The sequence below is a fragment of the Triturus cristatus genome, chromosome 7 (assembly GCF_964204655.1).
Source record: "Triturus cristatus chromosome 7, aTriCri1.1, whole genome shotgun sequence".
NCBI classification, from domain to species: domain Eukaryota; kingdom Metazoa; phylum Chordata; class Amphibia; order Caudata; family Salamandridae; genus Triturus; species Triturus cristatus.
Genome location: NC_140590.1, coordinates 4,387,164 through 4,415,065, shown reverse-complemented (window position 1 = coordinate 4,415,065; position 27,902 = coordinate 4,387,164). Strand labels below are relative to the sequence as shown.

Below are 27,902 nucleotides of genomic sequence, written 5' to 3'. Positions count from 1 at the left end.
GCAGCTGTTCCTAGGCCTCATGGCCATCAATTCGTGATAAGCTATCGTGATCGTGGTATATATGTGTCCCGGCACCGGAAGACAACCTCTCAACTCTCAACTCTACTCGAAAGGATGAAGCTCGTCCTGGTTCTCCTCGCTCTCCTCGGAGCTGTAGGTGGGTTCTCAGACTCCCCGAGCTGTAGATACATTCCCAGATCCCCGAATTGTGTGTAGGTTCTCATACATCCTGTGCTGTAGGGGGATTCTTAGACACCCCGAACTGTAGTTGGGGTCTCAGATAATGAGGGTTGTAGGCGGGTTCTCAGGTCCCCAGACATGTAGTGGATTCTCAGATCCCCAGAGATGTAGGTGGGTTCTCAGATCCCCAGAGATGTAGGTGGGTTCTCAGACACCTGGAGCAGTAGGTAGCTTCTCAGACACACAGAGATGTAAGTGGGTTCTCAGACACCATGAGATGAAGGTAGGTTCTCAGATAATGAGAGCTGTAGGTAGGTTCTTGGACCCCAGAGATGTAGTGGGTTCTCAGATCCCTAAAGATGTAGGTGGGTTCTCAGATCCCCAGTGATAGGTGGGTTCTCAGACACCAGGAGCAGTAGGTAGCTTCTCAGACACACAGAGATGTAAGTGGGTTCTCAGACACCATGAGATGAAGGTAGGTTCTCAGATTATGAGAGCTGTAGGTAGGTTCTCTGACCCCAGAGATGTAGTGGGTTCTCAGATCCCTAAAGATGTAGGTGGGTACTCAGATACCCAGACATGTAGTGGGTTCTCAGACCCCCAGAGATGTAGGTGGGTTCTCAGATCCCCAGAGATAGGTGGGTTCTCAGACACCAGGAGCAGTAGGTAGCTTCTCAGACACACAATGATGTAAGTGGGTTCTCAGACACCATGAGATGAAGGTAGGTTCTCAGATAATGAGAGCAGTAGGTAGGATCTCGGACCCCAGAGATGTAGTGGGTTCTCAGATCCCCAAAGATGTAGGTGGGTTCTCAGATACCTCCAGCTGTAGTTGGGTTCTCAGACCCCTCTAGCTGTATGTAGGTTCTCAGACACCCGGAGCGGCAGGCAGATTTTCAGACACCCAGTTCTGTAGGTAGGCACTCAGAGACCCAAAGCTGTAGGCGGGATCACAGACATCTCAAGAGGCAGGTGGGTTCTCAAATACCCAGATATGTAGGTGGGTTCTCAGACTCCTCGAGCTCTAGGTAGGTTCTCAGACACCCCAAGCCATAGGTAGGTTCTTAGACACCCCAAGCTGTATGTAGGGTCGCAGACACCCAGCGCTGAAGTTGGGTTCTCAGACACCCAGAGCCGTAGGTAGTGTCCCAGGCACTCTGGGACAGATTCACAAAAGTAAACTTTGACCAAAAGTCTAAGTTTAGACCAGAAGTCTAAGTTTAGTAGTAGTGAAGTTAGACTTTTGGTCTAAGTTTACCTTTCTGAATTGGGCCTTATGTGTCTCCCCACCTCTGTGATACTCATACCATTATCTCAGACACTAACCAGTGCCTTCTCCTTGCAGCGGCCGCTCCATTGGAAGACGATGATAAGATTATTGGGGGCTACACCTGCAAACCCCACTCCCAGCCCTGGCAGGTCTACTTCACCACCAGTGGGAACCGCTGGTGTGGGGGGTCTCTGATCAGCGAGTACTGGATCATATCTGCAGCTCATTGCTACAAACCGTGAGTTAATCCCTCCCTAGTTCAATCCAAAAGGGGTGAAGACATAACGACAAGAGGGACTGAGGACATAAAGACAAGAGAGATTGATGACTGAAAGCCAAGTGGGCCCTGAGGACATAAAGCCAAGAGGGACTGAGGAAAAGCCAAGAGGGGGCTGAGGACATAAAGCCAAGGGGGGGCTGAGGACAAAAAGCCAAGAGGGGTCTGAGGACATAAAGCCAAGAGGGGGCTGAGGATATAAACCCAAGAGGAGGCTGAGGACATCAAACCTAGAGGGGGCTGAGGACATAAAGCCAATAGGGGGCTGAGGATATAAAGCCAAGTGGGAGCGAGGACATAAAGCCAAGAGGGGGGTATGACATAAAGCTAAGAGGGACTGAGGACATAAAGACAAGAGGGGGGGGGACATAAAGCCAAGAGGGGGCAGGACATAAAGAAAAGAGGGGACTAAAGACATAAAGCCAAGAGAGGGGAGGAAATAAAGCCAAGGGGGGGCTGAGGACGTAAAGCCAAGTGGGGGGAGGACATAAAGCCAAGGGGGGGCTGAGGATACAAAGCCAAGGGGGGGGCTGAGGACATAAAGCCAAGGCGGGCGGAGAACATAAAGCCAAGTGGGGGGAGGACATAAAGACAAGAGGGGGCTGAGGACATAAAGACAAGAGGGGGCTGTGGATATAAAGCCAGGAGGGGGCTGAGGACATAAAGCCAAGAGGGGGTGAGGATATAAAGCCAAGAGGGGGAGGACATAAATCCAAAAGGGTCTGAGGACATAAAGCCAGTAGGGGGCTGAGATCATAAAGCCATTAGTGAGCTCAGTGTTATGTTTCTTAACCTAGGCATAAGTAGCACAGTGGCCTTACATCTACATGTGTCCTACCTTGCTCTGCATAACGTTCCTAGCACTGACCTTTTACCCAGTTATGTGCTGAATAAATGTTGTTCAGTTTCTTTGAAACTAGCCTCATTTATTATGCAAGAGGATTCTTCGTAAAATCCCCTGCACATGATGTAAATAACTGGATTAACATACTCTGTAAAAAAGTCATCGCCATTTTCATCCTCAGAGGACAGGGCTACTTTGCATAGTTACAATTATTTATTAAGGCTCATCTATATGATTGTGCCAACGACATATCGATTGTGGTAGAACCCCCAAAGCTACCTTTTTGGTATGAAAGAACTGCACCTTCACTAGGTAACCAGAGGAGGCGCTTCTATGATGACGCTGCCTCAGAGGTCCCCTCACGCTGAGACTTCAACATGCAGTGGTCTGACATCCCTTGCAGGGTGTCCTACTCGTGACCAAGACGGGGTCCTTCTTTCTCTCCCATCAGGTAATGGGGTCGGCTCTTTGCTAGGGGATTCTTGGCTTTGCACCACATGCATGCTAAGTACATTTAGGTACACTTAGAAGGGTCAGCATTGTAGGAGTACGCAAAGATTACTGTTTTCATATATGGCTACATATATTCATTGCTTTAGCGCCATGGTAGAAATGTATCTTCTGTTCCCTCTTTTGGTGCTTGAAATCTTTCAAGTTTGCTGCTGTCTACTGATTGTCGCAGCAAACATGTTTTATACCAGAACGAGGCTGGTTCAATAAATACTTATGGAAAACGCCCCCCAGCGTTTATGCTGCATATTTCTCTAAGACTGAGGCAGCACGATTGACTGAGTGAAAAGTACGGTACCGTTTCCATGATCGCTGAAGGGTCAAGGGGTGTTACGCTCACTGGTTGCCGGAAACTATTTCACTCCTTGGTAAGGCTAGGGGGCTTATGGTGGCACTGTGCTCTAGCTGGTCTAGAGGCTAACATATCCTGTGGGGCTGGCCGGAATCAGTCTAGACACCAATCCCTTGGTTTATGTTGTCCAACAAATGCACAGATCCTATTTATTTTTAGGAACTACACTACATCAAGACTTAAAGACATGAGGGGCTGAGGACATAATGCTAAGATAATGCTGATGACATAAAACCAAGAAGGGGCTCTGGGAATTAAGCCAAGACGAGGGGAGGACCTAATGCCAAGAGAGGGATGGAAGGCTGATAACATACAGGCACTGAGCAGAGACCCGCTGTGACACACAGGCACTGAGCAGAGACCCGCTGTGACACACAGGCAGAGATCAGACACCCCGCTGTGACTCACTGGCACTGATCATAAGCCACACTGTGACACACAGGCACTGAGCAGAGACCCGCTGTGACACACAGGCACTGATCAGAAGACCCGCTGTGACACACAGGCACAGATCAGAAGACCCGCTGTGACACACAGGCACTGACCAGAAGACTCTCTGTGACACACAGGCAGAGATCAGACACCCCACTGTGACTCACTGGCACTGATCATAAGCCACACTGTGACACACAGGCACTGATCAGAAGTCCTACTGTGACACACAGGACTGAGCACACTCCTCACTGTGACACACAGGCAAAGATCAGACGCCTCGCTGTGACACACAGGCACAGACAAGAAGTCCCGCTGTGACACACAGGCACAGATCAGATGCCTCGCTGCGACACACAGGCACTGATCAGACGCCTCGCTGTGACTCACAGGCACTGATCAGATGCCCTGCTGTGACACACAGGCACTGAGCCCATGCCTCGCTGTGACACACAGACACAGGTCAGACACCCTGATGCGACACACAGGCACTGATCAGAAGCCCCGCTGTGACACACAGGCACTGAGCAGACACAACATATCCAGATAGATGCCTGTTTTGCCAATTCCAAGTAGTCCCACTTTAACCCACACCTTGGGAGTTCTTAATCTCCTGGTGTCATATGTCTCTTTCTGTCTTTCTCTCTCTCTTTTCTTTCTTTCTTTCTTTCTTTCTTTCTTTCTTTCTTTCTTTCTCTCTTCTCTCTTTCTTTCTCTCTCTCTTCTCTCTTTCTTTCTTTCTTTGGTTCTTTCTCTCATCTTTCTTTCTTTCTTTCTTTCTTTCTTTCTTTCTTTCTTTCTTTCTTTCTTTCTTTCTATCTTTCTTTCTTTCTCGCTTCTCTCGTTCTTTCTTTCTTTCTTTCGTTCTTTCTTTCTTTCTCTCTCTCTCTCTTCTCTCTTTCTTTCTTTCTTTCTTTGATTCTTTCTCTCATCTTTCTTTCTTTCTTTCTTTCTTTCTTTCTTTCTTTCTTTCTTTCTTTCTTTCTTTCTTTCTCTCTTCTCTCTTTCTTTCTTTCTTTCTTTCTTTTTTTCTTTGGTTCTTTCTCTCTACACTCTTTCTTTCTTTCTTTCTTTGGTCCTTTCTCTCTTCTCTCTTTCTTTCTTTCTTTGTTTCTTTCTTTTGTTCTTTCTCTCTACACTCTTTCTTTCTTTCTTTCTTTGGTTCTTTGGTTCTTTCTCTCATCTCTCTTTCTTTCTTTCTTTTTCTCTCTCTCGCTTTTCTCTCTCTTTCCATCTGTCTCTCTTTCTCTTTCTTTGTCTCTCTCTATGGCTCTCTATCCCCGATGTTCCCCATGTTCCTGCTGTTCCGAGTACACCTTTGCACCAAGGTTCCCTCTGTGTCCTGCTGTCTCCCAGAGGCGTCATATAATTTCCTGCATCTTTCTTCTTTAGAGCATCGACACTGGTGGCCCACCTGGGTGAACACGACACCACACGCGCCGAAGGAGTCGAGCAGCGCCTCCAGGTGGCCAAGGCCATCAAGCACCCTAAATACAGCAGCTACACTACCGACAACGACTTCATGCTGGTCAAACTGGCAATCCCTGCAAAGTTCAACACTCAAGTGCAGCCCATCAAGATGGGTGTGAACTGCCCTGCCGAGGGCAACCAGTGCCTCGTTTCGGGCTGGGGGAACCTTCGGACGTCTGGAGGTAAGAAACAACCCAAGCAGCAGGGCGGAAACATAACAAAGCACTCCTCCTCCATGGGTCATTATAGCACTGACCTTATGGTGCTGACATTCCCCCTGGAGCCTTATGTGTTGACATCACCACATCCTTATAGGCTGGCCAAGGGCATCACATCTCCATCCCTATAGGCTGGCCACGGATAGTGGCATCACCATACCTATAGGCTGGCCAAGGGTAACAACATCACCATCCATATAGGCTGGCCAAGGGCAATGACTTCACCATCCCTATAGGCTGCCAAGGGTAATGACATCACCATCCATATAGGCTGGCCAAGGATAGTGACATCACCATCCCTATAGGCTGGCCAAGGGTAAGGACATCACCAATCCTATAGGCTGGCCAAGGATAGTGACATCACCATCCCTATAGGCTGCCAAGGGTAATGACATCACCAACCCTATAGGCTGCCAAGAGTAATGACATCACCATCCCTATAGGCTGGCCAAGGGCAATGACTTTACCATCCCTATAGGCTGCCAAGGGTAATGACATCACCAACCCTATAGGCTGGCCAAGGGCATCACAATACCATCCCTATAGGCTGGCCAAGGATAAGGACATCACCATCCTCATAGGCTGGCCAAGGATAATAAAATCACCATTCGTATAGGCTGGCCAAGGGTAATGACATCACCATTCCTAGAAGCTGGCCAAGTACATCAAATCTCCACACTTATAGGCTGCCTAGGGTAATGACGTCCCCATCCCTAAAGGCTGGCAAGGGTAATGACATCACCATCCTTATAGGCTGGACAAGGATAATGACTTCAGCATACCTATAGGCTGGCCTATGGTAATGACATCACCGTCCCTATAGGCTGGCCAAGAGAAACCAGAACTCCATTCCAGTTAATCTTGTGCTTTGCTATGATTAGGTTTGTGGTGGCTTTGGATAATGATGCCAGTGTGCTGGGTTTCATCAGATGCTGACATGAGGTTAGCCTGATGGTGGTTGCAGTTAGGCTACTTCTGGGTTGGGGGTATGCAGCTCTGGACTTGGAGCTCAGATGCTGGTTGGTTGACTGTAATTTTTAGTAGCTTAGTGTTAAGTTGCTAGTGGTTGATTTTAGGCTTTTTGTAGGGTCATATAATATTAGATTGCTGGGTTGATGATTCTTGTAGATTGGAGTTAGGCCGGTGCTGTGTTGGGGTACGGCTGTTGGTCGGAGTGCAGGATGTTAGTTGTTTGTGGTTAGGCCTCTGAGCTGTAGTTGTCTTCTAGTGAGCTGGGGTTAGACATGTGGTGGGCCCTGCTTCTTACTGGATTAGCCTTAGGCTGGTTGTGGTTGGGTTAGGCTGATAGAGATTTGGGGTCAGACAGCTGTTGCTAGGTTTGTGTTAGGATGCTGCTGGCTTGAACTTACAAATATGTTAAGATGGAGTCATTAATGCTGGTGGATGTGGGCTTGGCTTTTAATCTGATGGATGTATTATACTGGTAGGCGACAGCCAGCTGCTAGTGAGGAGTAAGTGGTGAGATGGTCTTAGGCAGCTGGTTGGGTTGTTTGTGGTCAGGTTGCTGAGAGATTGGTGACAGGCTGTTGGTTGGTTTGTTTGTGGTTAGGTTGGTTATAGGTGGGTGTCAGGCTGTTGGTTGGTTGAGGTTAGGCTGCTGGTTGGATTGTTTGTGGTTAGGTTGCTGAAAGGCGGGCGGCCGACTGTTCGCTGGCTGATATTTGGCTTCTGGTTGGGTTGTTCATGGTTAGGTTGCTGATAGGTGAGTGGAAGGCTGTTTGTTGGTTGATGTTAGGCTGCTGGTTGGCTGGTTTTTGCTTAGGTTGCTGATAAGTGGGCAGCAGGTTGTTGATTTGTTGATGTTAGGCTACTGGTTGGGTTGTTTGTTGTTAGTTGCTTAATGGTGGGTGGCAGTCTGTTGGTTGGTTGATGTTAGGCTGCTGGTTGGGTTGTTTGTAATTAGGTTGCTGCTAGGTCGGCAGCCGGCAGTTGGCTGGCTGATATTTGGTTGCTGGTTGGGTTATTTGTGGTTAGGTTGCTGATAGGTGGGCGGGAGGCTGTTGGTTGGTTTGGTTGTGGCTAGGTTGCCGATAGGTGTGTGGCACTCTGTTGCTTGGTTGATGTTAGGCTGTTGGTTGGATTGTTTGTGATTAGGTTGCTGATAGGTGGGCAGCCGGCAGTTGGTTGGCGGATATTTGGTTGCTGGTTGCGTTATTTGCGGTTAGGTTGCTGATAGGTGTGCGGGAGGCTGTTGGTTGGTTTGGTTGTGGGTATTTTGCTGATAGGTGGGTGGCAGGCTGTTGGTTTATTGATGTTAAGCTACTGGGTGATTTGTTTGTGGTTCGATTGCTGCTGGGCGGATGGCAGGCTGTTGGTTTGTTGGTGGTAGGCTGCTGGTTGGTTTGCTTATGGTTAGGTTACTGGTAGGTGGGCTGCCAGCTGTTGGTTGGCTGATGTTATGCTGCTGGTTCGGTTGTTTGTGGTTAGGTTGCTGATAGGTGGGTGAGAGGCTGTTGGTTAGTTTGTTTAGGGTTAGGTTGCTGATAGGTGGTCAGCCAGCTGTGGTGGGCTTATAGTAGGCTGCTAGTTGGGTTGTTTGTGATTTGGTTGCTGATAGGTGGGCGAGAGGCTGTTGGTTAGTTTGTTTGGGGTTAGGTTGCTGATAGGTGGGTGGCAGGCTGTTAGTTGGCTTATGTTAAGCTGCTAGTTGGGTTGTTTGTGGTCAGGTTGCTGATAGGTGGGCGGCAGGCTGTTGGTTCATTGATGTTAAGCTGCTGGTCATCTGCAGTTCGCCTTCAGTGGTTTTGATTTGGCATTGATAGCTTAGGGATACCCTGATATTCTATACTAGGGGGGGGGGGGCTATCGTTGGATTCAGGTAACGCTGCCAGTCTGTGGAGGTTGCTGCTCGGTTAGTTTAAGACTGGGAGTAGATTTAGTTGCTGAAATAGAGAGTCTGCGTATCACTGTCCATGCATGTGTAATGTATGCATATGCATGTACCTACCAGCATTATGACGCCACCCTGAGGGTCGTTTCTCTAAGCTAGCTGGCGTCATGAGGGGTTCGATGGTCAAGGTGCCATGCTGCGGTCCAGAGGCCGTTTCATGAAGGCGCTTTCTGGCCCTCACCAGTGAAGAACGCGCCTGCGTGCCTCCTTCTCACATCCTCAGCGTATACATTAATTTGGAGGTGCAGAATCACTGGGCCTGATTCACAGAACTAACTTAAGACAAAATCCTAAACTTACTACCATTTTGGTATTCACAGAAGGCACTTACTCATTTCGGTATTCACAGAAGTTAGGAGTCCTAAGTTTAGGACTCCTAAATGCCTTCTGTGAATACCGAAAGTCTTAAAATAAGGATTTTTCTCAATTTAGTAGTAGTAAAGTTAGGACTCCTAAGTTTAGGACTCCTAAATGCCTTCTGTGAATACCGAAAGCCTTAAAATTAGGATTTTTCTCAGTTTAGTAGTAGTAAAGTTAGGAGTCCTAACTTTTGGACTCCTAAACTGAGAAAAATCCTAATTTTAAGACTTTCGGTATTCACAGAAGGCATTTAGGAGTCCTAAAGTTAGGACTCTTAACTTCTGTGAATACCGAAGTGAGTAAGTGTCTTCTGTGAATACCAAAATGAGTAAGTGCCTTCTGTGAATACGAAAATGGTAGTAAGTTTAGGATTTTGTCTTAAGTTAGTTCTGTGAATCGGGCCCACTGCGTTTTGCAGCAACACAGCACAAATATTATGTGCTGCGTTGCATCAAATGGTGAGAACAAAAAAGCGCCACATCTATTATGATACAGTGTTGTTTTTCTTCTCACAGTAATGGCGGCCCTTAGGCTGCCATGTGGCCACTTGCGTAACGAAGCAGGAGGGGGCCTCCCTGCAATGCAGGTGGAGGGGCCCCCTCTGGGCTCGAACAGGAGCTCTGCAGCCAGAGTGCTGTCCTGAGGGGGCCCCTTGAATCTTGGGGGCCACCACGCACTGCAGGGGCTGCGGGGGCCTGTGTTACGCCCCTTGCTGCGGCATTGTTATATTATATGTATTTGTAAAGCGCACTATCACCTGCAAGGATATCCTGGCTCTGGGGATCCAGGCAACGCACACACCCGTGAACCATAGTGCAAGGGTGGGTGCGTCTGTCAAGCACAGGCTTTCTTCAGGAAGGATGCCCTTTCAGTATCAAACCATGCTGTACTCCTGTCCCCACTGTCCCTGTGTGCTGCACAGTGCAGCCCTCAAGCCAGCTAGAGAAGTGTGGAGGAGTGTAAACGTGCTCCACTGTCACACCCGCCGCCGGAAGCTGTCAGACTCATTTGTTGGCGCAACCCTCTGCCGACAAACATTAGCTGATAGTGTTTGCGTCAAAACCCACTAGTGAGGGCATGGAAACGCCCATGGGACAGCGCCTTGATTCAGAATAGTGCAAAGCACCGCACAGCGCTACTTTGTGTTAATTTATGCAACTTCCCAGGGCAAATCATGATGAGAGAAATCCCACCTCGACACTTCAACTTGGGTTTATGTCACTTTTGTGGTGCAAACCTGGCGTGAAGTGTTGGTGAACCTGGGACAAAACAGCTCCAGGTTAATGCAAGAAGAGCCGAGGATGCAAAGAGGCAAGCACCGCTCTGTGTGTATTAGCTCCCTGCTCGATAAAACAAGCTTTAACTCTGGCATGTTTCGAGTTCATGTATGCGCTCCAGATGCCCGGATGTAGCGCACAGAGCCATCTGCGCTGGTGCAGCTCACAGAGCTGAGCGCACAGAGCCGTCTGCGCTGGTGCAGCACACAGAGCCGAGCACACAGAGCCGTCTGCGCTGGTGCAGCTCACAGAGCCAAGCCCACAGAGCTGTCTGCGCTGGTGCAGCGCACAGACCCAAGCGCACAGAGCCATCTGCGCTGGTGCAGCGCACTGCACTTGTGCAGGGCACAGAGCCGTCTGCACAGGTGCAACGCACACAGCCGAGTGCACGGAGCTGTCTGCGCTGGAGCAGCGCACAGAGCCGAGCTCACAGAGCCATCTGCGCTGGTGCAACGCACAGAGCCGTCTGCACTAGTGCAGCACCGCTTCTCTATCTGCTCTCTGTACTCTGAGGGGGATATTCACAAGGAGCTATCGCCGAGTTAACGGCACTTTATCGCAGCCAACGTTGCAATACATTTATCGCCCCATTCACAAGCTGGTGTTAACAGCCCACAGCACCTGTTTACCGGCGATAGCAGCCGCAAAAAACATCGCCACAGAAGATCCTCGCAACTATCGCTAATGAGATGCAGAGTAGGCGTTCCCGTGCCCAAAGCGGCGACAAAACCACTCCACAACATTCACAACGACCAGCCAGAACTGCGATAAGAACACAAAACTGGCGATAAGGCGCGTTAGCAGCAGGAAAATAACACCTGCTCTGACCTGGTGCAAAGTCGGACCACAGCCTGCACCACAAAAGGGAGCACAGCCCACAGCCACATCAGAAGGGCAACAGATGCCATGGAGCCACTGGTCATGCGGCGCAGACACCCAAGAGGGTCACAACACCCACCGCCACCACCCCAGGACCCCAACCTCCACCCGGAACCCCCTCCCCGACCATCACAGAGGCAGCGCAGACAAAGACAGCGGACCCCCAGGAAATGCACCAGCCACACAGACCCAACACCTGACAATGTCATTGCCCACTGCATGCTCAAAAGGACAACCATTGTACGCATCCTGACCAACAACGCCCAACTTGCCGACGGCACTAACACAGCGGACAACGAACATCCCACCCCACACAAAGCTGTTGACTGTGTTGCACTTGTTGGCCCCTGGTACCCCCAAACCAACACCTGCCAGATTCGGAGGAGTCACACAGCCAGCCACATCCAAGTCCCTCACACCTGTCCTGGACATCACCATCAGCTTGGTACCCCAGTCCCTATACGTCCAACACAATGCACAGGATCCGCTGGACACCAAGCAAGGACCATGCACCATAGCTGGATGCACACATTTGTTGGGGGCAATCCACAGAACACATGTCATACCTGTGCCCCCTGCCGACACAGCACACAATCACCGCAACAGAAAGAACACGTCTCACATCAATGTGCAGGTAACAACCGAACACCATGGAACCTCCACCAATCTCGCCTCCAAATACCCAGCCAGTGTGCACGATTCCTCCATCCTCCGACAGTCCATCAGCAACCAGTGCTCCCAGAATGGCACCCAGGGAAATGCACAGCCCCTTGGCAAGTTCTAAATGAACACCCGACTCACCTCAACTCCACAACCATGCAACTCACAACTCTGGCAATACACACGTCACAAAATCAAAACCAACATGCAAAACAACATGCCCGGCCACCAGACATGACAAACACCTCACTATGGTAACCTGGGCAAGCCGTGAGCATGAGCCATCAACGGCATGGCACCTCAGCCACACACTAGCCCAATGTGGGGAGAGGTGGCAACCAGGCATGTGTGAAGGAGGCAGGAGAACCATGACTGGGAAAGGACACAATGACAAGTGTAGGGGAGATGTGCTGGACAGACCGCAGTATGCAGAATACATCCATATCCATGTGAACATACACCTTTGGTGTATGGAGTGTAGTGGACAGTGGATGCAACCATGTCACCCCAGCCAGTGGGGCAGTTCACGGAAATGTTGCCTGTTACGTCCCCCCCATAAGTGTGAGCAGAGTGGAATGGCCCGGAATACGCCAGGCCAGCGTAGGGGTGTGGCGTCCTCGTGAGCGGAGTTGCCTGCGATCCCATGTGCCTGCTGTACCCCGGCCCGCTGGTCCCTAACCTGGCAGGCCTGCCCCTGCGCAGCCAGGCCACACCGATCACCTGCCGACACCGGTGTGTGTCAAGGAGGGCCCACCACGTGCCGATGGAAGTTCCAAGCACCAGTTCTGTGACCTCTGCAGCCTCCGCAGACCTTCGCTGGCCCCCCGACACTCGCCCACATTACTCCTTCCTCATTCACATACTACACCAGCGTCCTCTTCGGCCCAGTAGGTCCCATATGTGAAACTGTGTCCTGAGTCCTGAGTCCTGAATGGCATTGACCCGAAAGCCGGGGAAGCGGCCACAGCACCAGACCCTCCCGATCATTGAGGCATAGTTCCATATGGGCATCTTGCGATACGTGGTGCCACTAACCCTGTTCAGCGCCAGCCGGCAACATGTGGATGATGGACCCGGACTACCCTGCGGACCAGTAGATCCCACATCCAGCACCTAGTCGCAAATCATGAATGGCAGAGTCTGCACCAGTGGTCGCCCAGAGAGGAGTAAGAGGAAGATGCGGCTTAATCCAGACAAAAGCCGGGTCACAGTCACGGAGGTGACTGAACACTATCAACAACTGACCTAGTGCCATCAACCCTGTTCATCACAAGTCCGAATTCCCGTGGTGCCACTGAACCTGAACTACTCAGGCCGGTTGGGCCATCCAACCTATGCCGGCGACACTCGGTGAATTGCCCATGCTGACCGCTGCCTCAGGCCCACACTGCGGTCCTGTAGGTCACACATGTGGAACTGTGTTTTGGGTAAGATGTGGAGAAATCCACACCACTGGACACGCCTCATCACAGGCGGCATCCCCTAACAGCACTGGTGCCACTAACTCTGTGTGCAATGAGTCATGTGCACCATCTGTTTGGACCCTGGTGGCGTCAGAGCCCATGGCCTGGTAGTTTTCTGCATCTTCTTCTGGCTACACCGGACTTAGTGTCCGACATGTGTCAGTTCCATTCATTTCCACCATAGTGACTGTATCAGTGTGGGCCTGCCCTCTGCATCCTGCCATGGGGGTACACCTTCCACTATCCATTGAGACACTCCGCGACAAGGCCCCTTGTCATCCCGTGAACCTGCTCTGCACCCTTGATCCTGCCCCAGTGCACTGCAAGTCAGCGGCCTGTGGTGGCAGGCCCGTGCAGGACACTGTGCATCCGGGCCACTAACTCTGTGCAGCACAAATCATGGGGCTTTTATGGTTGAATAGTTGTGTCCTTTACGATGTACACTGTTGTCGATTTCTGACTGCACCAGGCAGCCCTTGCCGGCTGGTGTGCACACACCCCAAACACATCCAATACGGGTGTCACTCAGTAAGTGTGCCTGATAATAAATGTGGCCGTGCGCCCATGCCCGTAGCCATTCACACCATCTGATCAAGTGTGTCCGTATGTTCATTGTGTCAGCATGATGGGCACGGGCCCTGCAACATCACAGTGTGCTGTCTATTGCGGACGTTGCCATGTCACCTCAGCATTGGCAGTGACCCTGGACATGTAGCCCTGCACCTGCTTACCTGCATGCACAGGCTGCGTGTGCTAGATTGGCAGGAGGTGCAGGGTGTGGTGTGGACCTGGCCCGGTGCAGGAAGTGTGCTCAGTGTGTCTCAGTTTTGGGGTGTCACCACCAGCGCCACAGTGTGGCATGTACCCGGAGGATGAGCCCGCAGGTACGGGGACATGTAGTAGCGCAAGAACGCTCGGGGTCTTGGCACATGCATGCCAGATGTGATGTGTATCAGTCTTGCGGATGCACGAGTCTGTTGCCTGGCCTCATTCGCAGCGCGATCCCAGCCAGCCGTGGGCTAAACACCTGTGTCCGCCCTGTCCGGACCATTGGCCTACACCCAAGTGAGCGCACACCTTCAAAGGCCAGCGTCGCGGTGTTATTTGGCATGCGCGGACGGGCATTAGAATGGTGTCCCGTAGGAGTGCACGTGATGCAACCGTGCAGCGCACACAAGTGTGGGTGCCCATGGCAGGGTGGAGCAGCTGTGTGGCAAAGTGACACACAGTGAGTCCGCTCATGTGCATCGTGCTGGGCATATCATCCATGATTCCCAGTGTAGAAAGGTGGAATCTGACTATATGGTTGCCCCCACTTTTTCCTTGTGTTTTGCTGGTTTATGACTTAGTTAGACTGGGATCCTGCTATTCAGGGCCCCAGTCTATCTGCTTTCTCTGTAAAATGGTTTCCATGTACATTAGGTACATTTCTAATTGGATTTTGGAGTGCCTTATAAGCTCCTAGTATATGGTATGCTATGTACCTAGGGCATAGGTACCTCAGAGGCCTACCAGGGGCTGAAGCATGTATTATGCCCCCACTGGGAAGCACTCCAAAATGACACCGCAGGTCTTCTACTGCAGCCTGGGTAAGGTGGTGCTTGCACCCCTTACTGTGGTATAGGCTACCTATATCACTACCATTGCACACACATATAAAACCTATAAGTCACTCCTATGGCAGGCCTTAATAATCCTGAAGGCAGAGTGCTTGTTTTTTTATGTGAGAGGGTGCCCCTGCATGAGCAGAGCCCCTCTGCAGCGTTCGGAGTACCTCCTCTGATGCTGTTTGTGGTGCAGCCTGACCATATAATCTTAAGTGCATTATAACCTCGCAGTAAACACTAACTTTGGATTGGCTGCACGGAAACATTTGGTGTTTGGTGTCAAACGCTTTGGAATACTACCCCCCGCCAGTTCTGGTGGCGGGGGTAGCATTCCACCCTTCTAGAGGGAGAGACATGTTCACACTGGTCTAAACCGATAAAGACTTTCTACAGCCCTGGCATCACAAAATGGATGCCACCGCCACAGACACGGGTCTGGCCTCCTGCTCCAGACCAAAACTCCGGCAGGGGAGGCCTGGACAATAGGTTTCCTGACCCAGGGAGGTGTAACCACCTCCCCAGATAGACAGATGTGTATTGGGGCTGGGCGGGAGCACTCTCTGGTGCTTTGATATCCTGCACTGGGGGCACACTTGGTGTCCCTGTGCATAGTCCAGTTCAAACCGGTTGCAGGGGCTACATGCCCCTGCTCTAGCATGAAACTGGACAAAGGAAATGGGTGTAACCACCCCTCTTTCCAAACCCTCCTATAGGTGGGTCCCTAGAGTATGTCCAACCCCCAAACTTTGTATAAGTATGTGAACCCAGTCCTTGAGACTTTAGATTACCCTGGACAAAACTCTGCAACATATATCCTGGACCTTCGACGTTCTACTTTAACTAGAAGACTGAAGAAATCTCCCTTGGGGTCAAGGAGTGACTCCCCTGCTTGGCAGGCACCAAAGAAGCAACTGACCGGTCTGCAAAGCTGAGGCTCCCGCCGGACGCCAACGTCTTTGCATCACAAGAGGTGGATTTCCAGACTTCCCCGAGGCTACCCTGAGTTCAGAGCAAAGCTGAGGCCCGTGGCTATTGTGGGTGACATGGAACCATGACCCCTGGACGCAGTGAACTTTTGCTGATCCATCATCTTCCTGGTCTTCCTCGAAGTTGTGCTTTGGGCTCCAAGTAGCCCCAGCCTTGCGCACCTCCTGCACTGAAGATTTCTGGCCTCCACTCCACGAGTGACCCGTGGGCCAGTTTCCAGTGTGACCGCTCGAGGCGTCTTCGTGATCGCTAGCCCGTTGGCTAGTAGGTCCCCACAAAGGCAACTCCTCTTCTGATTGGGCTTTCCTGGTTGCTCCAGATGTGCCCCAACTTACCCTCACTTGGTGAGTCCACCAGACCTTGCTGGTCTGCACTGACATCCTTTCTCTGTTTCCAAGTTACTTGCCGTTGGTCTAATATGGTTGCCGACACCACAGCACTCGACAGACTTCGTAGGACAGCTCGAATCCAGCTCCTGGTTGTCGTCGACACCTCCTGGACCTCGTGGCTGAAGAGTCAAGATACCCGTCAACTCACCTGAAGTACCCAACATCTGTGGGCATTGGACTATCATGCCCTTGGTCACTGGTAAGTGACCCAGACTCTGTCCCCTCTGCATTCAGGTTCCTTCCATCATCGATCGGGCTTGGATCGCATTGGACACCTCCTCTTCACGGTAGCAGAACTTCCTGAGCAGCTTCCATTGAAAACAGCGACGCAACCTGACACCATTTGACACCTATGCACCCGGCTTCCCTGGGTGAGGTAACTCGTGTACTCTGGTGCTCCCATGGGTGTTGGCCCTAGACACCTCTAAGTCCAAAAGGGTTCGCTCATAGTCATCCTCTTAGTGTACTTAAACTCTTAGGGGCTCAGAGATTCCGCTGCGTCACTTCTAGGACGCCAATGCGTCAAAACCTTACGCCTGCCTCATGGCAGGCGTAAGGGTGATGCAGGCCCTTTCACATAGGGATTGCCCCATGTGAATGGAACATTGCTGGAGTTGCGTCAGGCTTCCGACACAACTCCAGCAATGCGCCACTTTTTACGCGGACAGATACCTCAGTTATACTGATGTATCTGTCCTTCCTTGCGACATGATGCGTCATATTATAAATATGAGGCATCATTGGTGTCGCAAGGAGGGCACACTGAGAAGTGACGCATCGCTGCTTTCACACAGCGATGCGTCACTTCTCATAAATGAGGCCATTAATTTCCAATCGCAACTTTCCCCATAGAAGTTAACGGCGATTCGCGGTTGTGTTCTCACACTGCACGCGTCCCCCATGGGTCACCTGTGTCACTACCTTGGGTGGTTCCTTGGGGTCCTGCGATTCTACAGGCTCTAGGCCTTGTGTCTAGTTCAGTCGCGGTTCTTATACCAATTTATTGGTATATGGTTTGGTACGCCCCGGGGGCCCAAACGTGTATTTGTGCTTTTACTGTTGAATACTGACTTGTAACTTAAGTACTTCGAACTCCAGCCTCATAAAGAGACTAGAGGGTCGTGTTTTATCTTAAATACATACATTTTAAATATATACCTGGTGTGGTTGTCCTTTCATTTGATTATTCAAGAGATTATAGACTGGCAATCAAGCTACTTTACATTCCTTCAAGACTTAGCCTGAAGGCTGCTCTCCATAGCTACCACTAGGATAGCTTTCAATAAAGTTTGTCTTTAACCTATCACCATAAGGGGTTGTTTGGACTGATACAGGGTGCCCACTAGAACTAGTGGACAACATACATCAGGCCAACTTCACACACGCAGGGTCGCAGACGTCCCACCACACCCACAACCGGCCTCTGTACATCTCCTGTATGCATGCAGCTGGTGAAGTTACTGTAGGGATGAAAGTTCCTTTGTCTGTACTATCAGGCAGTAGCACATCTCTAGCTCCGAGCAGGAACTTGCATGTGCCCAGCACCCCCTGACAGATACAATAGCATTTGCTTGCGAAATAGCACCCGTTGCACACAGACACTGTTTATTGCACCGAGCTGTGCCATTTCACCCACAGGACTGTCTCGGTGCAAGCCAGTGCCGCTTCAAACAGAGCCACTGACGCAATGGCAGACCATCCCGGACACATGCTCGACTCCAGTCACATGGAGCTGTACCATGCACGTCTGCTGCATGTACTGCATGTACCTTTGGCAGTGCTGTGGATCAGTTACCGGCTGAGCTGCCGCCTTACGCACGTCACCTGCATGCAGCCTGTGTTGCATTGTCGCTCATTCATATTCGAGTGGTCCATGGATGTCTGCCTCTCCAACGTAATGGTAGCTGACCTGGATTACGACGTGTGTGTGCGCCCTCTGTTGGCCCACAACCAGGAGTGTCACCAGTTTGACCGCTTAAGAAATGCATGAATGTTTGGCATGCAGGCTGGAAACTGGACATGGGAGATTGCACGAGTCGTTGTGTGCAGTGAGCACATTGAGCCACTACCCGATTGGGCTTTGGTGCACATTGGGTCCAGTGGTTGGAGTCAGCACATCTGTCCGGGTCAGCTGATGGATTACGTCAATGACATGTCAGATGTGGTGGACGACAATCGCTCATTGGAGATGTTGGCCTACGCAGCTGCACTCGTTCATGGACGAGTGACACGGTACCTGCAGCCACAACTGGATGTGATCCATTGCACTTGTCCCGACACATGATTGCATGTTGTGGATATGGTCACATGTCCCGAGATGACAGTGGACATGGCTACATTGGCCAGGACTCATGTTCCATGCGCGGACAACCAATGCGGGTTGGCACTGACTTGTGTTGGTGAGGGACTTCCCTGAGGTTGACATGGGTGCTTTCCTACGTTCCTCATTCAGACATACTGCTGCATTTGCCTGCATATCATGGCACTTCTCTTGTCCGTACTGACTCGCACTTGTTGATAAAGTTTCCGCACTTTAACTTGTCTCCAACTGTGTTGTGTCTTGATTTGTATGCCAATGTGTGTGTCATGGACTCTCTGGCTCCCTGCCATATGTGCATTGCTACCCCATCAGGACTGTGTGTTTGTACTTGTGCATTATCATGTCCTTGTTTCTTGCTTTGCCAGATGCGTATGGCCATCTACCGGCCACAGGCAGGCGCACTTGTGTCCTGTGTTTGGTTGTGTACAAGTTGGTGTTTGTACCACATTGTGTTTCATGTTGGGGTGCTCTGCTTTCTATGTGTGTGTGCTGCACTGTTGTTTTCTGTTTGTTCCGTCTTACTTTTTCAGGCTTTTGTTGTACTTATTTCTGCCTGCCGTGTGTTTCGCGGTCCTGGCGGTGCTTATCCCTGCTTTCCTCATCGCAAATGGGCTCATCGCATGTTTTCTGGTGTTGTGGTTTGTGTTTTTATCTCCGTCTGGGTGGTTGTATGGCAGACATTGGCCGCGTTTTCGGCGGACTATTGCATGCTACCTGCGTGTTGTGAATTCCACGTTAACACTGGGTTATTTTCCTGCAATGGGCTGCAATGTGTAAAGTGGCGTTAGCATTTTTTGGTGATGTTTAGCACACGTTCTTGTGAATATACCCCTGAGTGTAACCTGTGTCTCCTTTGCAGTTCAGTACCCAGAGGCCCTGCAGTGCCTAGATCTGCCAGTCCTGTCTAGCGCCTCCTGCCGTCAAGCCTACCCCGGACAAATCACCGACAACATGTTCTGTGCCGGGTACCTGGAAGGGGGGAAGGACTCCTGTCAGGTGAGATGAACCCCCGCGTGCTAACCTGACCGTCCATATTCTGAACATCCTCCACATCCTCTCCCTGTGAGCATCTCCCACATCACCCTCCCTACAAGCATCGCCCACATCATCTCCCTATCAACATCTCTCACGTCACCCTCCTGCGAGCATCACCCACATCACCCATCCAATGAGCACCACCTACATCACCATCTCATGATCATCTCCCACCTCATCCCTACCAGAGGCATCTCCCACAACACCCACCCAATGATCATCTCCCACATCACCCTCCCTATGAGCATCGCCCACATCATCTCGCTATCAACATCTACCAGTCACCCTCCCATGAGCATCTCCCACATCACCATCTCATGAGCACCTCCCACATCACCATATCTAAAGCATAACTCACATTACGCACCCAATTAGCACCTGCCACATCACCCTCCCATAATGACACACATGCACACACTTGCACACACACACTCACACATGCACACACACAGACACACAACCACTGTCCTACCAACCCTTTACAAGAACCTGTACACCTTGTTTCCCATACACCTGCTAGACACAGGTTGAAGTGCCTCCTCTGTGGAGAGCTTTCCTCCTCAGCTCGCTTTGAATGGTGGGATATGTGGACTCCACCTGCCAGTGTCCATGCCAAGGCCATAATCCCTCCCCCGCCCTCCTGTGGGTTTACAGGCTACATGTGTGCTCCCACGTGCTATGTTTGCATATATGTGTGAATGCATGTGGTATTTGTATGTATCTATGCACCTATGTGATATATATATGTATAGATATAAAAAGTTTGGAAAATTTCGCGAATACTCGTCAACCGGCGCCAGACTTATTGGGAATAGAATGTTGCGGATTTCCTAAGGAAAATAGGTCCTAACTATAAATACCTACTGGCGACTGCCAGTATGTAATATATACATATATACATTTTTTTTATATATACATGTATACATATATATATATGAATATCTGCTTGAATGTATGTTATATTTTAATTTATTTTTATCTGTACCTTTGTATTGTATGCATGTGATATTTTTCTGCATGTATGCATGAAGTATTTTTATGTATGTATGTGGTATTTGTATCGGTTTGATATGCATGTTTTAATGTACGTGGGACTTGCATTATCTATGTATGCATGTGCTTTTTGTATGGATGTTCGTATGTGGTATTTGCATGTAATGATGTTTGTATGTTTATGAATGAGTGTGGTGAGTGTATGCATGTAAGTGTATGCATGTTTTATGTATTTGGTATAATTACTGTAGGAAATTATTGGTCGCGGTGACGGGTGAAACCCTAACCAAGCATCAACCACAACTCCATTCAGGGTGAAGTCACAAGTGAACCCCAAATTAACGTGTACTCAACTCCCTGGTAGCTTGGCACAGAGCAGTCATGCTTCACTAGGATGCAATGTGTAAAGAATTTATGCAGCAATTCAAACATTAATAAAGTGAAAAGACCGCACAAGAAAAATCCCACCTCAAGTTAGAAAAATAGAGTCAAATTTAATAAAATATTTGAGATAAAATCGACAAAAATCCCATCAGTCAAACTGGAGATGTGCAATTTGAAAGATTTAAGTACAAATATTGCCTAAAAGCACAAAGCGCCAACTGTGCTTATCTGGTCATGGTGGACCGGAACAAAATCACAAGTTCAGGTGGACTACAATGAATCGCGGGTGTGAAACAGCAACTAAGTTAGCCCGCGGAACAAAGTACCTTAAATCCTGGTTGTGGAGCATTGCAAGATCCTGCATCGAGGATGTGGCGTGCCTTAGCGGGTTCAGAGGAGCTGTGGCGTTGAATGCAAAGTCCTGCATCGAGGATGCATCACGCAGCAGCCGTTCTGAGGTGCTGTGGGACCTTGCTTTGGGGATGTGTCACACAGCACTCGTTCTGAAGCAAAGCTGCAAGGACATGCGTTGTGCTGTGTTGGTTCTCTGCAAGACCACAGCTGGTTTGGCACCTTCAGTCCTACTTCCGAAGGTCCAGGATTGGGGTGGAACCACATGGGGGGCAAGACTCACAACAGACAGAGACCAGGCCAGGTGCAATGTTCAAGGTGGTCGGGACCTTTTCTGTCTCTGAGGCTCTGATCAGGAGGCCAGCCATCTAGCCCTTGGAGTCTCTGTGATGGTCCGGGGTTCAAGATGCAGGTCCAGTTCTTCTCGTTCAGGCAGCAGGGCAGTCCTTTTTGCAGGTCTTCAGCGGGTCCAGCAGAGTACTGAAGAGTTGGGCCCGAGGGTCCAATATTTATACTTGGCGGCAGCTTTGAAGTAGAAGAAGGTTCTGGAGGTTTCCACCCCAGAGGGGTTTGGTATTTACAGCTCCCCTGGCCTCAGCTGACCTGGCTTCACAAAAGACTAGTGTGAAACCGTCTGTGCGTGTGCTGAGCAGAGCCTTTATGATGTGTAAGTGTGGTAGGGGACAGCTCCTCTGCCCTATCAAGGCAGAGATGGCCCATCCTGCCGACACCTATTCCCCCTTTGTGCCATTGTCTGGGAATAATACACAAAGAGCAACTGCCAGCTACACCCAGTCATGTGACCAGGATACAGGCTGCAGGCACACAATGATTGGAACAAGAACATGGCAGCTTTCTAAAAGTGGCATTTTCAGGATTTTGACTTTAGCATTAAAGAGTATTTCAAATTACAAATCTTTAAACACCAAACTCATCATTTCTACCTGCTTTCAATTGAAAGTTATCACTTAATAAATGTGGTAAACCAATATTATCCAATGGGAAAGGTAGGACTGGCAGGAGTGGAAAACGAATCCAAGAGCTTTTCACTACCAGGACATGTAAAATGTAAGAGCACATGTACAACTTTTTAAATACACTGCATCCTGGTGTATTGGCTGTTTAGGGCCTACTCTAAGGGTAACTTATAAATATTAAAAAGGTAGGTTTAGGCCCGGCAAAAGGTTTATTTTGCCAGGTCAAAATGGCAGGTTAAAACTCTACTACAGGCTGCAATGGCACGCCTGAGGCATGTTCAAAGGGCTACTTAAGTGGGTGGCACAATCAGTGCAGCTGCCCCCTAGTAGCAGTTCATTTACAGGCCCTGGGTACTTGTAGTACCACTTTACTAGGGACATACAAGTAAATTAAATGTGCCATTTGGGTTCAAGACAATTTCACTTTGTTTAAGGGAGAGAGCGCACGCACTATGGCACTGGTCAGCAGTGGTGAAATGCACAGTTCTAAAAGTCATCAAAAATAGGTTCAGAAAAAAGGAGGGTGAATGCAAGTCCAACAAGAGCCTCTCCAGCCAAAAGCCAGGGTAGACTAATCAGTTCTGTGATGGGCCTCCCTGCGTAGCAAAGAAATGTGGTGGAAGGCCCTTTGATGGAGTAGCGCTCGTCAGTTCTATGCCTCTCTAAACTTTGTTTGATCCCTCTGTCTACACTCTCCGGGGTCACTGGGGAACACTTCCTCATACTTCTGAACCCCTGCTGTGGGTAGCACCTAACCTTAACTTGCTCACTGATGTATCCCAGTAGGGAGTTAGTAGCACCATGACCAACAAAATGATGTGGCCCATTCCGTTCCTTAGATCAGACTTCTGTCCCCAACCCAAGGAACAACATGCCCACAAGGACGGCGACCAACAGAGGCCACTGACAGCCGCCAGGGTCAAGAACCAGGCCCGGTCAATCCGCTGGCAAGTGGTCGCCCCAAGCTGGGGCATTGGGCAGGCCCCTCTACCAGCCTTGGGGCAGGCAAGAAGTTTCCTAAGGGCTCCTGAGGGTTTTCTGACCTCAGAGGGTTTCTCAGTGTGGGGAGCAACAGCCCCGAGTGTTAGCCACCCTACTTCCATGCTACCTACCACCAATTCAAGGGTGGTATTCTGTTCTGGCCTTTCAGACCAGGGAATTCACCCTGAGGCTGATCAGGGGACAGCGATGAGTCCTCCCTCACCCAGCCCCTTCATATAGGCTCCATACCCACTGCTCGGGAATGGCATTCCCAGAAAACAGAACTGTCAGGGAGTCCTGGGCAGCCAACCATGCCAGCTCTCCTGGCACCGGAGGTAACCTGTTCCCCAGAATGCAGTCTATGGGCCTCTGGGGACTAACTATGACCCTCCTCTGGATCATCTCCCCACTCCAGGAATACCAGGGCCATAAGGCGGGAAAAATCCTACCCCTGGACTTGAGTTATCCTATACATCTGGCGGTGAACTGCTTTGAAAAAAAACAACCCTTCCACTACAATAGTCTGGCTAGCACCGGTGTCCCTCAAAGCAATGGCAGGGATCAAAATTCACTTTCACTTGGCGAAAGTGACAACTTGTACCCTCAGAGATCACAAGCTCACCTTCTGAATCTTTCTCCCACCTGAGGGAGATCATGGCATCGTCTATAGCCTGCTCCTGAGGGGTTCTTCCCCTAAGGCGTCATTGACGCTTCTACACAGGTCCCACCAGCGGGTGGTTTCTTAGGGCAGAGAGAGTGCCGATGCTTGTTTCCTAACTAGGAGCAGCCAAAGCAGAGGGTTTGGAAATTGGGTGCCCTGGGCCACTGCCGACAGAACATCCAGCATGTTTATCAGAAGGTGCTTAGGAACCCTTTCCCCCCACTTTGCTCTGGGACTTGTCGGGGTCTCCTTTAACCTTGGCCTCACTCTGCTGGTGGGAACCTGGAAACCCCTTCTTAGAATCACTCCCAAGTACAGTCTTGGATAATCTGGTACAGATACCAGAGGTCCGCCTCCTTTGCAAGCTCTCTGGGGTCAGTGAGGTTGCTGTCAACAAAACATGTACTAAGCATGTGCTCTCTAAAAATAAGATTGCACAACCCAGGAAAATCATTCACTTTACTTCCCCGCACCCAGTCATTCAGTGCCTTGGGGTTGTAATCAAGGAAATCCACTCAACTGGTTCTGCAACTCTTAGCGTATCCTGAACCTGATTCGGTGCTTCTCCGGGGTGAGCCCAAACTTGTCAATAAGGATGGTTTTCAAGGGAGTGTTCCTCATCTGGTGTTTGGAATTTCCTGCCTCCCTGCCCTGGCCCCAGCTTGTCTGAGGGCACAAAAAACTAGTGTGAATCCCTTTGTGAATGTGCTGAGGCAAAGCCATGGTGACGTGTAAGTATGGTAGGTGACAGCCCCCCCCGCCCATCAAGTCAACACCTATTCCCTCTGTGTCTCACAGTTTGGGAGTAATACATAAAGACTAACTGCCAGCTATGCCTAGTCATGTGACCGAGAATACATATTCAGGCACCAAATGGTTGGGTCAAAATAAATGCCAACTTTCTACAAGTGGCCTTTTTGGAATTGTGACTTAAAATCCGACTTTTCTATTAAAGCGGGCTTTAAATTACAATTCTTTAGACTTGAAAATTGAAATTTCCACCTGCTCCCAATTGAAAGTTATCACTCATTAAATGTAACAAGGTAACCCAATGTTATCCTACGGGAGAGGTAGGCCTTGCAGTAGTGAAAAATCAGCACATGTAAAACTTAAGAGTGCATGTCCAACGTTTTAAAAATACTGGACTCTGCCCCATGGTCTGTTTAGGTCCTAACCTGACGGTGATTTATATGTATAAAAAAGTAAGGTTTAAGTCTGGCACAACATTGATTTTCCAGGCCGAAATGGCAGTTTGAAACTGCACACACAAGCTCTGCAGTGGCAGGCCTGAGGCATGTTTAAAAGGGCTACTTATGAGGGTGGCACAATTAATGCTGCAGGCCCACTTGAAGCATTTAATCTACAGACCCTGGGCACAGGTAGTAGCAGTTTAGTAGGGACTTGCAAGCAAATTAGATGTGCAAATTGGGTGCAAGCCAATTTCACCATGTTTAAGGGAGAGAGCACAGGCACTTTAGCACTGGTTAGGTGTGTTAAAGTGCACAGAATTCTAAAAGACAACAAAAAAGGTTCAGAAAACAGGAGTGCGGCAGCAAAAAATGTGGGTATGACCCTGCAGAGAAGGCCAAGTCCAAGAATTACATTTTTATTTTCATATGTGCAAATACATATATATGTGGTATTTTTATGTACTTATGCATCCATGTTTGTATGGTTATATATATATGTGGTATTTGTACGAATGGTTAAATGTATATGGTGCTTGTATGGTTTATTTATTTATTTGCAGCCCTATATAGAGCTGCTAAACAGCCCCCAAGGGTTCTCAGAGCGACTTCCAGAAGCTCAACTGACCAATGCATTAGCAAAATTACAATTGGGTTTATCTTACGACAAAACTTTAGTAGCAGGTTAAGCAAGGCCAGCTGGGCATGCCTAAGCATTTACTAGTCTAAAATTTTACAATACATGCTATATGAATGTGTTATTTGTATGTGTGTATGTATGTTATGCTTGTATCTATGTATCTGGTACTTGTACACATTTATGCTTGGATGCACGTGGTAAGTATTTCAGTATGTTGTATTTGTTTGTATGTTTATATGTGTGTGATACTTGTGTCACATACCCCTAACAGGCAGCTGAGAGCGGGACATGCTTGAAGGTCAGTCACCCTGATGTACATACCTCTGGGTGACAATGTATGTGACTGTCATCACTTGACTCCCTCCTCTGGAATGTCAACACATGCATCCACACATTGACTCTTCAGAACACACACATCATGCCAGGTTCCAGTAACTGCCTGCTTCTGTGTCCTTGTGTTTTGTGGCTTCTACACAACTCTCTGCCCACTGTTCTCCTGCCTCTGATGCCTCTTGTGAGTTACCTCCTCTCTCATGTGTTTTCTCCTCTGCAGGGTGATTCCGGGGGGCCTCTGGTTTGCGGAAGTGAGCTCATGGGTGTGGTATCCTGGGGAAGGGGCTGTGCGCAGAAGAACTACCCAGGGGTCTATGTTCCGGTCTGCAAGTACATCTCATGGGTGGAAGAAACCATGGCCAAGAACTAAGGAATGGATCGCAAGCTGGTGCCCACTGGACAGCTAGGAGTGCTTCAACATCAATATGCGGAGTCCTATACGGGACTGGACAATAATGTGGGGTCTCCCATACCACCTTGATCACTGTGGCTGGGTCTCCATAACCAGCACATATGATGCAGCAGAGCCTCCCTTACCACCTGTGTCACTGCTGCGGGGTTTCCATTCCACCTCGGTCACAGGTGTGGGGCTCCATATCACCTCGGTCACTGGTGTGGGGCTCCATATCACCTTGGTCACTGGTGTGGGGCTCCATACCACATCGGTCACTGGTGTGGGGATCCATACCACTTCGGTCACTTATGTGAGGCTCCATACCTCTTCGGTCACTGGTGTGGGGCTCCATACCTGCTTGGTCACTGGTGTGGGGCTCCATACCCACCTTGGTTACTGGTGTGGGGTTTCCGTTACCAGCTCGATCACTGCTGCAGTGTCTGTCACTTCCGCTTATTCGCCAGTCACGACTGATGTGCATGTTCAATGATGGTGCTTGCAATAAAGATTGAATCTTCTGTGGACAAGAGAACAGTCAAGTTATTGAATGAAAGTCCTCTTTCAGGAGAGATATTGATTGGCTCTTTTGTACTATGAGCTAAAGTTCAAGGAGGGAATAAACCACAACTTAACTCTAAGATTTCTATTTTTAGGGGTCTCAGAAGTTACTGGGCCACAATTCTGTCACAAGGGGGCTCTCACTTTTGGTGTCCGGGGGCCCCATTACTTAATGTCTTCCAGCACTTGACTCTCAGAGTAACAAAGCAGAGTGCACACCATCCAAGTACTCACAAGATGGCAGCTGGGAAATCCAATTGGAACCCTGGCAAAAGGGGCTTTGCAAACCACGTGTGGTGCTAAACACATACCCTAAAAACGTTTCAGTGGACACATAACGCAAGGCATCTAGTCCAGGCCCTTTAGTTTGAAGGCGCCTTGAAGCGTTTCTGCCCAAGCAAACCCTATTCCTCAAATATGACCTTATGGAAAACCCTATAAAGTAAGACAATAATCAAAAGTCACCCTACTGGCTTTGTCAAGGGTGGGCACAGTGACAGTACAGCCAACATTTTTTGCCATGAAACTATTGCCTTTAGATCAACCAATATTTTGCCAGCCCATCAGCATCAAATGCACAGACCCATTGGCTTTGACAACATTTCAACAATATTGATTTGATAATTTTACACATGGGGACCAAGCAGCCTCTCGGGATCCACAAACCACCAAGGGCTACATTTGCAAGGGCAGCACACAAGCTCAGCCGCGGGGTGACTCGCAGATGAACCCACTTTTTCCTAAGGCCATCGATTCTCACTTCCAGGGGAGAGTTAGGGTCCACTTTTCTGTTAGCTCAAAGGGGACTTGTGGGGTCTCACCGTGGCACCGGGTGGCTCCCAAGACCCCAGATGCATTTACCATTTTGGGGCCTGTGTACAATGAAAGTGACGGAGCGTGGCGGTAGCCTCCTCAGCTTAAAGCCGCGCTCCGCCACTTCAGAAACGGAGGGCCGCACCATATTTACAACAATATGGTGCAACCCTACGTTTCTCCTGCGCT

General features: G+C 49.6%; 1 protein-coding gene across 1 annotated transcript; it reads left to right on the top strand.

Moving 5' to 3' along the window:
• LOC146808668 (serine protease 1-like) lies at positions 1-26,874 on the top strand. The gene is made up of 5 exons (XM_085615463.1): positions 1-157; positions 1,526-1,688; positions 5,258-5,517; positions 19,266-19,402; positions 26,169-26,874. Exons 1-5 carry the CDS (start codon positions 115-117, stop codon positions 26,316-26,318), a joined length of 753 nt encoding a protein of 250 aa, XP_085471589.1. The 5' UTR covers positions 1-114; the 3' UTR covers positions 26,319-26,874.
• Positions 26,875-27,902: the final 1,028 nt, after the last annotated feature.